The 12,434-nt window shown below is 55.3% G+C and overlaps 1 protein-coding gene across 1 annotated transcript in view; it reads left to right on the top strand.

Annotated features, from left to right (window-relative positions):
• Window positions 1–12,383, top strand: part of Jph2 (junctophilin 2) — a 59,923-nt gene extending 47,540 nt beyond the window's left edge. The window contains exons 3-6 of the mRNA XM_046433866.2: window positions 6,492–6,610; window positions 7,923–8,644; window positions 9,389–9,483; window positions 10,708–12,383. Of these exons, the coding sequence (XP_046289822.1) occupies window positions 6,492–6,610; window positions 7,923–8,644; window positions 9,389–9,469 (922 nt within the window). The 3' untranslated portion in view covers window positions 9,470–9,483; window positions 10,708–12,383. The remainder of the gene's footprint in view (window positions 1–6,491; window positions 6,611–7,922; window positions 8,645–9,388; window positions 9,484–10,707) is intronic.
• Window positions 12,384–12,434: the final 51 nt, after the last annotated feature.

Genomic DNA, 12,434 nt, shown 5'->3' with positions numbered 1-12,434 from the left:
ACTGTGCTTCTTATTGATTTTTATTTAACAAGCATCTATACAGCACTTCGTGTGTGCCCGTCACTGTCCCTTAGCCGTGTGGGTACTCGCTGACGTGCTTTCTCCTCTGTCTTTTCCTCTGAGCTAGGTGCTGTTACTATCCCCACTTTGCGGGAGAGGAGACTGGGTCTCAGGAAGGCTCAGACCTCTCAGGGTTGTGAGAGCAGAGTCTGGATCTGGCCCGACCATCTGTCCCTGTTAGCCATGCCATGGTGTCATTTAGACGCTTTGCTCTGAGCTCCTGTTTAACTACTGATTTCCAGAAATGAGGCCCAGTGGGCCTGGCAGGGCTGTGTTGTTAGGGTGCAGGATCCCCAAGTGGCTGCTGGGACCTGTTCTTCCCCAAGCTTGGTCCCTTCCCACAGAGAATAGGGCTCAACCTACCTCGGTGTGGAGCCCAGAGGGATGTGGCTCAGGGTAATGGGTAAGAGCTTGGGCACATTCGATTTCTAACTGTGTGACAATGAGAAAGGTGTGTTTTGGAAAAACTCAGTTCCCGTAGAAGCATCAGTCACCAAAGGTGGAAGGTGCCGTGAGACCAAAGAAAGACACAGACGGGTCCAAAGGATCACAGAAAGCACAATTTCTTAGGATCTGCAGACAGAAGTGTGCCTAGGACAGTGGCAAGACAAAAGAATCCCCTTACTCCAAGGCAGGAGGAAGGAATTTATAAGTGAAGCAAGACAAAGGTGGGCTGCGGCCAAGCGCTATTTACCTGACCTTTCTCAAAAGCTATTAACGTGCCAAATGTCAGTTAAGAAACAGTCCAGGCATCAGTGCCTGGCACAACATGCTTGGTTGACTCTCTTAATGACTTGTTTGTCCTATAGGGTTTGGGATGAGTGCCAGGGTCACCTGGAGGGCAAGATGGCGGCTTATAACCAAGATGGCCACAGTCTTGTTAAGCTGGATACTGTAATGTAATTACACGTCTTTAGGTCACAGCTATCAAGAAGGCCATAGCACAGAGCTGGGCACAATGTGCTCAACAAATAACCCCAATCAATGCTATTAGTTTTAGTAGTAGAAGAAACATTTGTGGAGGCAATGCGTCAGAACAGAGGTGGTAAGCTTTTTCTGAAAAGGACCCAGATGGGAAATATTTTTGGCTTTGCTTGTCGTGCAGTCTCTATGGCAACCACCTAACTCCAGACAGAACATAAACGGATGAGTGTGGCTGCGTTCCAATAAAACTTTATATGGATACTGAAATTGGAACTTCATATACTTTTCATGTTTCACAATATATTACTCCTTTGTTTTTTGTTTTTTTTCAACCCCTTAAAAATATAATAAGAGTTCTTAGTTCAAGGGCAGTCAGACACAGACCAGGAGCTGGATTCAGCCTGCTGCTGGCACTGTCTGAGTCCTGCATTAGAATGTGAGGTCCATGAGGGAGCTCACAAAGATGCCTGTCGAGTCCACAATGCCCAGAACCTTGCGTGGCTCATGGTAGACATTCCATAAATCGTATGAATAAATGGACCAATGAGTGGTCAGGGGTCTTTAGCTGGACCTTTAAAGTTGTAAGTATGGAGGGAGGAGAAGGACATTCCAGGTTGGGGGAACAGCCCGAGCAAAGGCCTGGAGTCAAGATGAGACTAGTGAGTGTCCCCTTCTGGTCCCATGAAGCCACCAATGCATGGTGAAGACAACTGGGAAACAAGACCAGCTATAACCAAGCAGCGAGGGGCCTGGGGATGGGAAAGGAAGCTATGGGATGGGGGAGGTAGTGGTGCATGCGCCCCAAAGTGGTTCTGTTGAGTGATAGCCCTGCCCCATCCCAGAACCACCAGCCTTATTTTTAACCCTGCTGACGAAAGATAATCCATCTGAATGCCATCAAGAAGAGCGGCTTCTCCCCGCCCCACCCCCTGACCTAGTTACTGTTCCCCTCACTTCCCCAGCAGGCTCAGAGCCATCCTAAAAGACCCTCGCCCAGAGGCATCAACCTCGATGTGGCGAGTAGTCAGAGAAGAGGTGGTCCCTGTGTCATCCCGGCAGGGGCTAGACCAGGGAGGGCTCATGGTGCTTAAAGAAAGCATTTGAGGCTCCCAGGGCTTGGGCAGGCTGATTACCTCTCTGTCACGCTTCTCTGTCTTTGGTGAGCTGCGGGTGTCTGGAGGGCTTGTGGAACACAGGTTCCTGGGCTCCTCCCGCTCCGATTGAGATTCAGAAGGTCTGGAGTGGATCCTGAGAACCTGCATTACTGACAAGCTGGTGAGGATGCTGGAGGGTTTGCAGGGCCACCCCGTGAGTGGCACCTGACTGGAAGCAGTGGCCTCTGGGAGACAGCAGCTCTGCCTGCCCTTCATCTGGGGGCTGCCCTGCATGCCCCATCAGGATTGCCTCACGCAGAGGACGTGGGAAGCCCTGCAGGCCGTGTGGAGTGTTTGGGCTTTGCTTTGAGCACGGTAAGAGGGCTTGCAAAGACCTGAAGCAAGAGGTGAGGCCTGGGAATGTACCCGGGCAGGCACAACCCCTGTGTACTGCGTGGGCTGGGGCTGGGGGGGCTTTGCCAGGACAGGCAGGAGTGGGTGACTGATTGGCTTTGGGGTTGAAGGAGATGGGGAGGAGGGTGTGGGAGAATACTGGGATTCCTGGCTTGCAGGCTGGGAGCCGAGAAGCCACCCTGAGGTTAGAGAGGATGGGGGTTGGGGAGAGGGCTAGTAAGGGGTTCTGTGGCCAGTGCCAGGCTGATGGAGGTGGGCAGAGGTCCCGCGCGTGCCTGCTTCCAATGCGGCAACCCTCATGTCTCGGGCTATGTGGCCACCCCCATCTCCACTCCTGTGCCGGCTGCCCTGGTTCCAGCCTGGAGTCCTGCAACTCAGCTTCACTGGGGATCAGGAAATGAGCGTCATTCAGCTCACATGACCAAAAAAGGGCATCTTCTCAGCTGGAAGTTTCGCCTGCCTTGTGCTTTCCCTCCCCCACTGACCTGGGGTTTCAGGTTCCCCTGGAAGTGGCTCTGAAGAGTTTAGGACTTTGTCTCACACAAACCCACGCGCAGGCCAACGTGAGCCTGCCGCTCCGCACGTACCACCTTGAATTTCGATATTGCAAATGTCACCCTGTACCACGGCCACCACTTATTGTCTCACCAGCAAAGCCATCACCACCCCCTTCACATTCACAGCAGCTCCACCAGGGGAGAGCTGTCACCTCCACTTTACAGACGGGGAAACTGAGGCACGGAGAGGAAAGCCGCGCACCCAAGGTCCAGTGGGGTCAGGGCTGGGGAGCGATGGGGAAGGGAGGGACGCCAGTACAGCGTCCCATCAGTCTCTGTGAAACATTTTCTAAATAATTTACTTACCCAGGATTTCAATTTTAACTTTAAATATTATATGAAAATATGATTTAACTCGATTACTGAAGTTTTCGGCATCTGCACCCTAACCCCAGACGAGGCAGAGCCAAAATCAAAATCCAGGGCTGCTGATCCCGGATGTGCCCTCACCTGTTCCCAAGCCCCCCCACCCCGCCCCCGGGTGTGCGTGTGCGTGTGCGTGTGCGTGTGCGTGTGCCTGCGTGTGCGCTCCTGCGGCTGTGCTCTGGGTTCAGTGAACCCTAGCCTGGCAGGGTGGCATGGGGGAGAGGACAGCAGCTTGGACGTCTGCTGGCCTGGGTGTGAGATTCTAGCCCACTGCTCATTGCTGAGTGGCGCGGAGCCTGTGTCCAAGGGCCCTGATTCCTGGGTGCCTCAGCTTGAATTCTCACGCTGCTGCTTCCTGGCTGTGGGAGCACTGGTGATCTACCAGCATCTACTGTGCCTCTGGTTTGTCCTCTGGGAGGAGGGAGGAAGGCATCCGTCTACCACTTAGAGCTGCGGGGCTGGGGGTGAAATACGGTGGTTACTGTAGAGCCCTGGGCACGCAATGTGAGATACTGTTTTGCATCCTTGAGCGAGATGGCTCTCTGAGCTTCAGTCTCCCTGCCCGTGAGGTGGGGAGAGATGGACAAAAACCTCCTCTGGACAGTTGTGAGGACTGAAAGGGATGACAAAGGTAAAGGGCCTGGCACATAGTAGGAGCTTCAGGGAATCCATCTCCTTTACTGTGGGCCCAGTGTATGCTGGAGACACTCCACCTCCCAGGGAGTGAACCCCTCTGCTGGCTCTCACTCCACCTTGAGTTCTCCAGGGAAGTCCAGCAGGGCCCCTAGACTCCGCTCCACTCAGCAATGAGCAGGAGGGTAGAATCTCACACCCAGGCCAGAAGACGTCCAAGCCGCTGTCCTCTCCCCCATGCCACCCTGCCAGGCTAGGGTTCACTGAACCCAAAGTGCAGCCGCAGGAGCGCGCACGCAGGCACACGCACACGCACACGCAGGGGCGGGGTGGGGGGACTTGGGAACAGGTGAGGGCACATCTGGGATCAGCAGCCCTGGATTCTGATTTTGGTTCTGCCTCGTCTGGGGTTAGGGTGCGGTGTGAGGGGCACTCAGATGCCGAAAAATTAACCAGGGCCTTAGAGCTTGCTTGCCTCTGCCCAGCTCACAGCCTTCCCCACCTCTGCTAGGCCTAATGGATGTGTGTCTCCAGGTCTCAGCTTGAATGTCCCATCCTCAGGGAAACCTCCTGGGCCAACCCACCCTCTGCCAGTCTCTAGGAAGGCTCACTGTTCAGTGTCTCCAGTGTCTTCTATGCTCTTCCTAATTGGCACATCTCATGGTTGTAAATAAATACTTTTTATTTGATTACATTTGACTTAATGGTGGTGAGGGGATCTGGATCTTCTTGTCTGCAGGAGTCTCAAGCCTCAGCTTTTGGCCACAGTTGTCACATGCTCAAGAGCAGCATGAGCACCCAGGTTAGGGTTCAACATCCCAACTCCTGCCCTCCTGACTCTGTGACCCTGGGCAAGTTACTTAACCTGTCTGTATCTCAGTTTCCGTTTGTAAAGAGGGTGAACAACAGCACCAGCTTCCTCAGATGTCATGATATCATGGCAGATGATCTTACTGGTTCCCTTAGTGCCGGAGTGGAGCACTGAGCCTGGCCTGTGGTAAACGGGGCCGCCGTTAGTATAGCTAGACTGGCAGCTGAAACAGACATCTCTCAAATCTCAGGTGCTTCATAAATGTTTAAAGTTTGCTCTTGTCACGTTCCAGTGTAGGACTGTGGGAGGGGCTGTCAATTATGCACTTGGGCTCCTTCCACTCCATTTCTTCATTTGGAGTCCACCAGGGATTCTCTGGGTAGAATGTGGAGAGTCCATGAACTTGAATGACGTTTTAGGTTCCAGTCCCTAGAAACATGGCGTGAGATGGGGACTCCTAATCCAGAGATTTTTTTTTTTTTTTTTGAGGACATGCTTCCAGGAAAGAGGGGTGGGAGCATCAGGAGGGATGGGGAAGGAGCTGAGCAAGCCTGTGGTCTCTTTTGGAGCCCTGCCTGAAGCTGAGGCCTCTGGAGCAAGGATTTGTGCCCCAGGGTTGCAGTGGATTGCTCTTGGGGTGAGAGGGGGCTGATTGGTGTCAGCCAGTCACTGGTGCGGGCTGCTTGGGCAAGGGTAGAGGGAGTGGCATTTTAAACTGTGGAACACAGTGGTTTCTGTTGGTTGCAATCCTTGGGGTAGCAATGAGCCATTAGCAGCCCACAGTCACGACAGCTAGGGGGCAGGTGCAATTTGCCCAGTAAAGGGATCTGGGCTGGGCACCAAAAGTATCTACTAGAGGTGGGGAAAAGTGTTATTTTTTTTTTTACCAACCTCTAACTAAAATTCAGCATTTTCTTCATTTGTAGAAGTAGGCAATAAGCCATGGTACCGTTCTCAGTATCTGTGATTTTGTTGTCAATGGAAATCATACATATTTTCATATCACATTACTGTTGCAGATATCTTTGAAATATCCTTTATGCTAATTTATACTTTTAAATTATGGTAGTTAGTAGGCCTGATAGACATTTTGTTTAATGTGTTAATAAAGAAGGACATACATTATTATATTGCAAATTTGTTATTTTAAATATTTTGGTGACAGTGTGTTGATATAACTGCAGATTTCCTTTGTAATCCCATGAATTTTGTGCATTTTAAAAGCATTGTTCTGAGATGGATCTACAGGCTTCACCAGACTGCCAAAGGACTCTGTGACACAAAAGGTGTTAAATGCCCTGTCGTGGGACGTTGGCCTCTTCTGCATGCAACAAGCAACAGGGAAAAGGTTTTTATGGCCAGGCCTGGACAGCGCACACACCAGAGCTTCCCATTACGCAGGGGCCAGAAGAGTCACCCCATTATACCTAACTGCAGGGGAGGCTGGGACATGAGGTCTCTCGTGTGCCCAGAAAGTAGAGGAAATGTTCTGGGCACAGGCTTTGATAAATATCCATGGACAGCCTGAGCGAGCGAATGCTGGGTCCAGGTGTCTCTGCATGGGATGGGGAGAAGAAACAAGGACTGTTTTTCTGGTGGGACCCTAAGTGTTCTGCCCTATTGTCTCCTTAGGACAAGCCACGCCAGGGCCAAAGCTGAGGCAGCGGAACAGGCTGCTCTGGCCGCCAACCAGGAGTCGAACATTGCCCGCACTCTGGCCAGGGAGCTGGCTCCAGACTTCTACCAGCCAGGTAGGGCCACTGGGCGATGGGCACTTTTTTTTGCTTGCTGGGAAGCTGAGATACTTCAGTAGGCTCATGAATGCCTCTAAGTTTTGGAAACTGTGAGGCATGATGCAGACAAGGTATGGGACAATGAAAAAGGACACGGAGGAGACACATCTCTGCCTGCATGCCTGTCCCTGTTGGTTGGGGCTGGTGAAGCTTAGAGAAGTGGTAAGTCTCTGGTGGATGCGGGGGCAAATGGTCCTTCCTGCTCCTGCTCAATACTTTGTCAAGCACTAATTGAGCACTTCCTGAATGTCAGGTCTGTGCTGGGCTCAAAGACAGCATGGGGTGAGGCACACAGGCTGCAGGTGTTCAAATCCTGACTCCGCTGCTCACCAGCTGTGTTACTTCGTGCAAGGCAACTGGTAAACCTCAATTTCATGCAGTATGATGAGTGCTGTGTGACAGATCAGGTCCTTCAAGATTGATCTTGACACAGACTGCTGGGCCCACCCCTCCCCCAGGTCCTGATTGTAGGTCTGGGGTGGAGCCCATGCCTAGAGGACCAGGCAGGGCCAATGTTGCTGGTCTGGGGCCACACTTTTGAGAACTACTGCACCAGGGGGTACTGGGTGGGACAGTTGAATGGAAAGAACTGCAGGCCCAAAAGCACAGGAGCTTGGAACAGTTAGATGGGGAGGCACACAACGGGAGGTGGGGAGTGAGGCTGCAGAGTAAGGAGGACCAATGGCTCTGACAGACTGCACTGCAGTAAGGGAGCCCAAGTGACACTAGATAGAAGACCCAGGAGTGCAGTCTGTGCCCCAGAGACGTCCCTTCTGGTCACAGTGCTCCCCCTGCTGGCCCAGGAAGAGTGACACTAGCTTGCCTTGGGTGGTGGTAGCCATGGCTGTTACTGTGCCAGGGTCTGAGCTTGTCATTTTGCACACATTTTCTAAATTTATCTTTCCATTGCTATTTATGAAATAGGTATTACTAGGCCCATTTTTCAGGCAAGGGGATGTAAAGAGACCAGTGTCCTAGTTAAAAGCATCACATCTGCCCTTTGCTGTGTGACATTGGGCTAGTGATTTAACCTTTCTGGGTCTTTTCTTTCTTCATCTGGAAATCGGAGGTTTTCAATAGCACCAATCTCATAGGGTTATCAAAACGAACGAGTTCATATTAGGAAACTGCTCAGGCCAGGCAGGGCCTGGTATCAGCTCATGCCCTGAGTGCTGGCTGAGTAAATGAGCGAGGCTCAGGAGGTGACGTGCCTGGCCCAGGATCATCCAGCAGTGGGGTTCCCACGCAGCCTCCTCGTGTTGCCCCGCAGGTCCGGAATATCAGAAGCGCCGGCTGCTGCAGGAGATCCTGGAGAACTCGGAGAGCCTGCTGGAGCCCCCCGAGCGGGGCGCGGGCGCCGCAGGCGTCCCGCAGCCGCCCCGCGAGAGCCCGCAGCTGCACGAGCGCGAGACTCCGCGGCCCGAAGGGGGCCCGCCGTCGCCGGCCGGGACTCCCCCGCAGCCCAAGCGTCCCCGGCCGGGGACGTCCAAGGACGGCCTGCTGGGCCCGGGCGCCTGGAACGGCGAGTCTGGTGGCGAGGGCAGCCGGCCCGTCACGCCGTCCGAGGCCGCGGGCCGCCGCAGCCCCGCGCGCCCCGCCACCGAACACATGGCCATCGAGGCGCTGCAGGCGCCGCCCGCGCCGTCGCGGGATCCCGAGGTGGCGCTGTACCGCGGCTACCACAGCTACGCCGTGCGCACAGGGCCGCCCGCGCCTCCGCCCTTCGAGGATGAGCCCGAGCCCGAAGCCTCCGGGTCCGACTCCGCGCCACCGTCCCCGGCCACCGCCCCCGTGCAGGCCCCTGCGGTCCAAGTCTGCGAGCCTGCGCCCGAGGCCCCCTCCAAGATGGAGCCCAAGCCCATTGTCCCCAAAGCCGAGTCCAAGGCCAAGGCCCGCAAGACCGAGGCCAGAGGGCTGACCAAGGCTGGGGCCAAGAAGAAGGCTCGGAAGGAGGCGGCGCTGCTGGCAGAGGCGGAGGTGGAGGTAGAAGAGGTGAGTCTATGGGCAGAAGAGACATCTGAGGTCCACAGGGCAGGAGGCAGGATTGGGGTGCAGGGCATTTGGGGGCGGGGAAGGCGGAATACTGGAGTGTAGCTTTGTCCCGGTGCCTAGAGGACTTCAGAGCCCAAATGACAAGGCAAAGATCCCTACCTCACCTCCGGGTAGGAATTTGCCCCTGGTGTCCTATCCATAGAGGCAGGTCTCAGGAACAGGGTCAGCAGAGCCTGAGCCAAGGGAGGATGGGCCACCTGCTGGTGGGGAAGACTTGTGCAGGGACCCAGCTTGCTCATCTGCTCAGGGTGTAGCATGGATGGCTTCCTGGGGGTGGAGGAAGACCCCAGCAGGTCTTGGACTCTGGACCTTTCCATCCATGGGAGGCTGGACGCCACTACTGCAGAAACAGAGTGTAGCTGGGCTCTCAGGGGCTGAGGAAGGCCACACAGGAGGGATCAGCAGTCCATCAGGCCTGCCACCCAGGTTCCAGGCCTGAGTCTCTCCTGCTCTGTGGTTTGAGATATATTCATGTCCCTTTCTGGACCCTGAGGGCTTATGTTAATTATTTCCAAGAATCTTTTCAGCTCCCAAAGTCTGCCATCCAGGGTCCACAATGACCACACAGGGGGTGCTCTTAGGAGGATCTTTCTAGAAGTTCCTGCGCCTCTGGCCAGGCTTGTAATCTGACTGGGGTTGTGGAGAGGCTGTTGGGACTCAGGCAGCCTCTGTCCACTGTTCCAGGTCCCCAATACTGTCCTCATCTGCATGGTGATCCTGCTCAACATCGGCCTGGCCATCCTCTTTGTCCATCTCCTGACCTGACCTTCGTCTACCAGGTGTGGCAGGGGAAAGCAGGAAAAGGGAGGAGCCCTTAGGAAGTCTGGGTCAGGGTGACAGGAGAAGGAACCCACTTGGGACTGGGCATCCATCCTGAAGCTAATTATTGTTGTTATTTTTTTCTACCGTGCTGGGGCTTGAACCCAGGACCTTGTGCTTGCTAAGCAAGCATTCTTCTGGGGAGTCACATCTGCCCTGGGTTTGGCGGATCTTGGGCTCCCCACCCCATTTGCTCACGCCTAGGTGTCCCTAGCTGCACACTTTATTCACCCATCCATTCGTTCACTGGACCAACATTTGCTCAGCAGCGCCTCCAGGGGGAGCTGTAGAGGCAGCAGAGACTCACTCCTGCCCTGAGGAGTGACAGCCAATCCTCACAGCCCACAGCGAGGAGATCTCCCAGTTCAGACATCAAGCTGAGCGGCTCCTGATGCTGTCCTCAGATCCCTGCATCTTGACAGTCCACCGGAGATGGTGGGCAGGGCTGAGCACCACGCCCTCTTGCCCCACCTCAGTCCCTCCCACCCCATGCCCTTCCTCTGCCATTGGTTCCATCCCAGTTTTCTCTCCATGATGGAACTGGAGACTGGACACAGTCCTCTAAAAAAAGGATAGTCTGAGCTGGTCTCAGGGTGACAGTCTTCCCCCTGCCAGGGCTGGCCGTTACAGCGAATCCTGTGCTTGGCAGTGCTCTCAGAGTTCCTGCCTATTGCCCCTGTCCTCTGCCCCCTCCCCCTGCAAGACAAACAACAACCCAAACAGCCCTTCTTTGATCTAGCTTAGAGTGTGCTGGAGTTTCGTAGTCAGTCTCAGGAGAGGGAAGGAATCCCTGTGCCATCACTGCGTAGCTAACCAGGGATAATACTAGCCTGGCAGGTCCACCTGGGGGCAAATGCTGAGCTTGTGGGCTGCCTGTTTCATGGGGATTTTGGAGCCTTTCCTGTAGGCACCAATGGCTTAGAGGATGGAAAGGAGAGAGCCAAGTGACAGAGGGGGAGAGGGAGGGAAGGAAGGGAAGAGTGGAACAGCAGAGGGAACAACCTGTTCAAATAGGCAGAGGCAGGCGTCAGGGCCAGGGGAGGCCTCGCAGAGTGCCAAAGCCAGGGGCCGGGGCTGCCCTGGGGGGTGGGGAAGGGGGCCCGCGCCCAGCATCCCACTGGGTGGTCAGCCTTGGAGCACCCTTCTTCCCTCCCTCACCTCACCTCGTTGCTGTGCCTTTGCAGAGCCAGGAGTTCCGCGGACACCATGATCCATCTTTTTGCAATGCCAGGCAGGTGGCCAAAGAGGACAAGACTCTGCTCCTGGAGCCCCGCGCCCAGCTCACATCCACACCACAGACGCTTAAGGAGGCCTCCCCGGGGCCGTGCTGTGGGTTGGGTGCCAGAGGAGTAGAATGTCTGGGACCCCTCCAGGGGCGCTCTGCTCGGGGGCAAGGGAAGCCCTGAGGGGAGACCCCTGGTCTCCTGAGCTTCCTGATCTGCTCCTGTCCCCTGTCCTCACCCACTCCTTCTCCTTGCCCCTTGTCACCCAATCCCTGAGCTTTTGTGTGTTTTGGAAGAAGTCACTTAAGCAGGATGTTGATGTTCGGTGATGTTCTCCCTCTTGCTCCTACCCCTCTCCCATTTTAACTTAGTCCCCTGGCTGGTGGCCCAAGGTTGCCTGGGAAGCTGAGGGGGTGCTGAAATCCCCTGGACCATGTTGTTGTACCCAGCACACAGCTGGCCCTGACTTACAGATGTTCTGGATGATGGTGGAGGACATGGACAAGTTCAGCTGACTATCCCAGCATGCAGTGCTCCGCCTTCTCCCACCAATCCACTTGGCCTCCTCCTGGCCCAGTAGAACAGGGGGAGACCTGGGGAATGGGAGCCTTTGCCTAGGAAGCCACTGACCCCAGAGGCGGGGCGGGGTGGGAGGAAGGGTAAGGTGCAGTTGTGGTGGTCCCTGTTTGTGGGTGTGTCTGAGGTTGGAGTTGCATTTAGAGTTGCTGATTTCCTTGGGGTCACTGTACAGAAGTTCTCGGGCCCGTGAGCTACAGCTCGTATGGTGCCCTATGAATCGGCTTGTCCCCTTCCCCCACCAGGGCCATTGTGGGCTTAGGGAGGCATGACATGAAAGGGAGGCAGATTTCCCTGGGCAGACTCTCAGGCGGGTGCTGAGAGATCAGCCTGGTGCAGTCTGCACAAGAAAGCCCCTTCCATGTGCTTGGCAAACGACACTCACATGCACCTCACTTAAAGATGTCCTCACCACACTGTGTCTGGGCCCTCAGGCTTGCTGGGGGGTGGCCTGGGGGCTAAGGGCTGTGGTTCCCTGTCTCCAGGAAGAAGGGAAAGAGCTCCCAGGCCCACCCAAGCCCTTCCTGGGGAAGGATGTGGCCACAGCATCCGAGCTGAGCTGGAGGTGCTGCTGCTATTCTGTTTCTCTGGACCTTGGAGCCTCCGTGTGGTGCCAGGCTCCCTCCCAGGGCAGGTCAGGACTTGGTCATTTGGAACAACTTTCCCTTCCCCCTTCTCCATCCTTGGGAACCTTCCCCTCTAGCTTTGCACTTGCCCGTTTCCAGCTGCCAGAGCCTCTAGCGTGGCTGGAATCCTGAGCTGTGCTTCTGCAGAGAGGAGCCTGCAGACGCTCCCATCCCAGCCAGCTGTGGGCACCACTCTGCATCTGTGTCTGGGCTTTTCTGGACTCCTAGGGAATGAGGGGGTGGGGTAAGGCTCCTCAGGGCTGACAGGCTCCGGGCCTCAACTCTAAGATCGTTGCTCTGGGTTTTTGGGTCTGGTCCTGTGCTGGGGACGAGCCTGTGGCTGCCAGAGCCGTGGGGCCTGGTTGGAACCGGTGTGGGGGTGGGGGCTCAGGTGCTACAGGCTGTGCAGTAATAAACTTGTGTCTGCTCACAGGCTCCGTGGCTCGGCTGCAGTGTCTGCTTGTGGGCCAGGATGAGGGACTGGTG

This window comes from Marmota monax, unplaced genomic scaffold (genome assembly GCF_021218885.2).
Source record: "Marmota monax isolate L192 unplaced genomic scaffold, Marmota_monax_Labrador192_F-V1.1 WCK01_AAM20220418_F8-fsc00014, whole genome shotgun sequence".
Lineage (NCBI taxonomy): Eukaryota > Metazoa > Chordata > Mammalia > Rodentia > Sciuridae > Marmota > Marmota monax.
The sequence above is the reverse complement of the archived record's forward strand: the minus strand, read 5'-3'. Positions and strand labels throughout refer to the sequence as shown.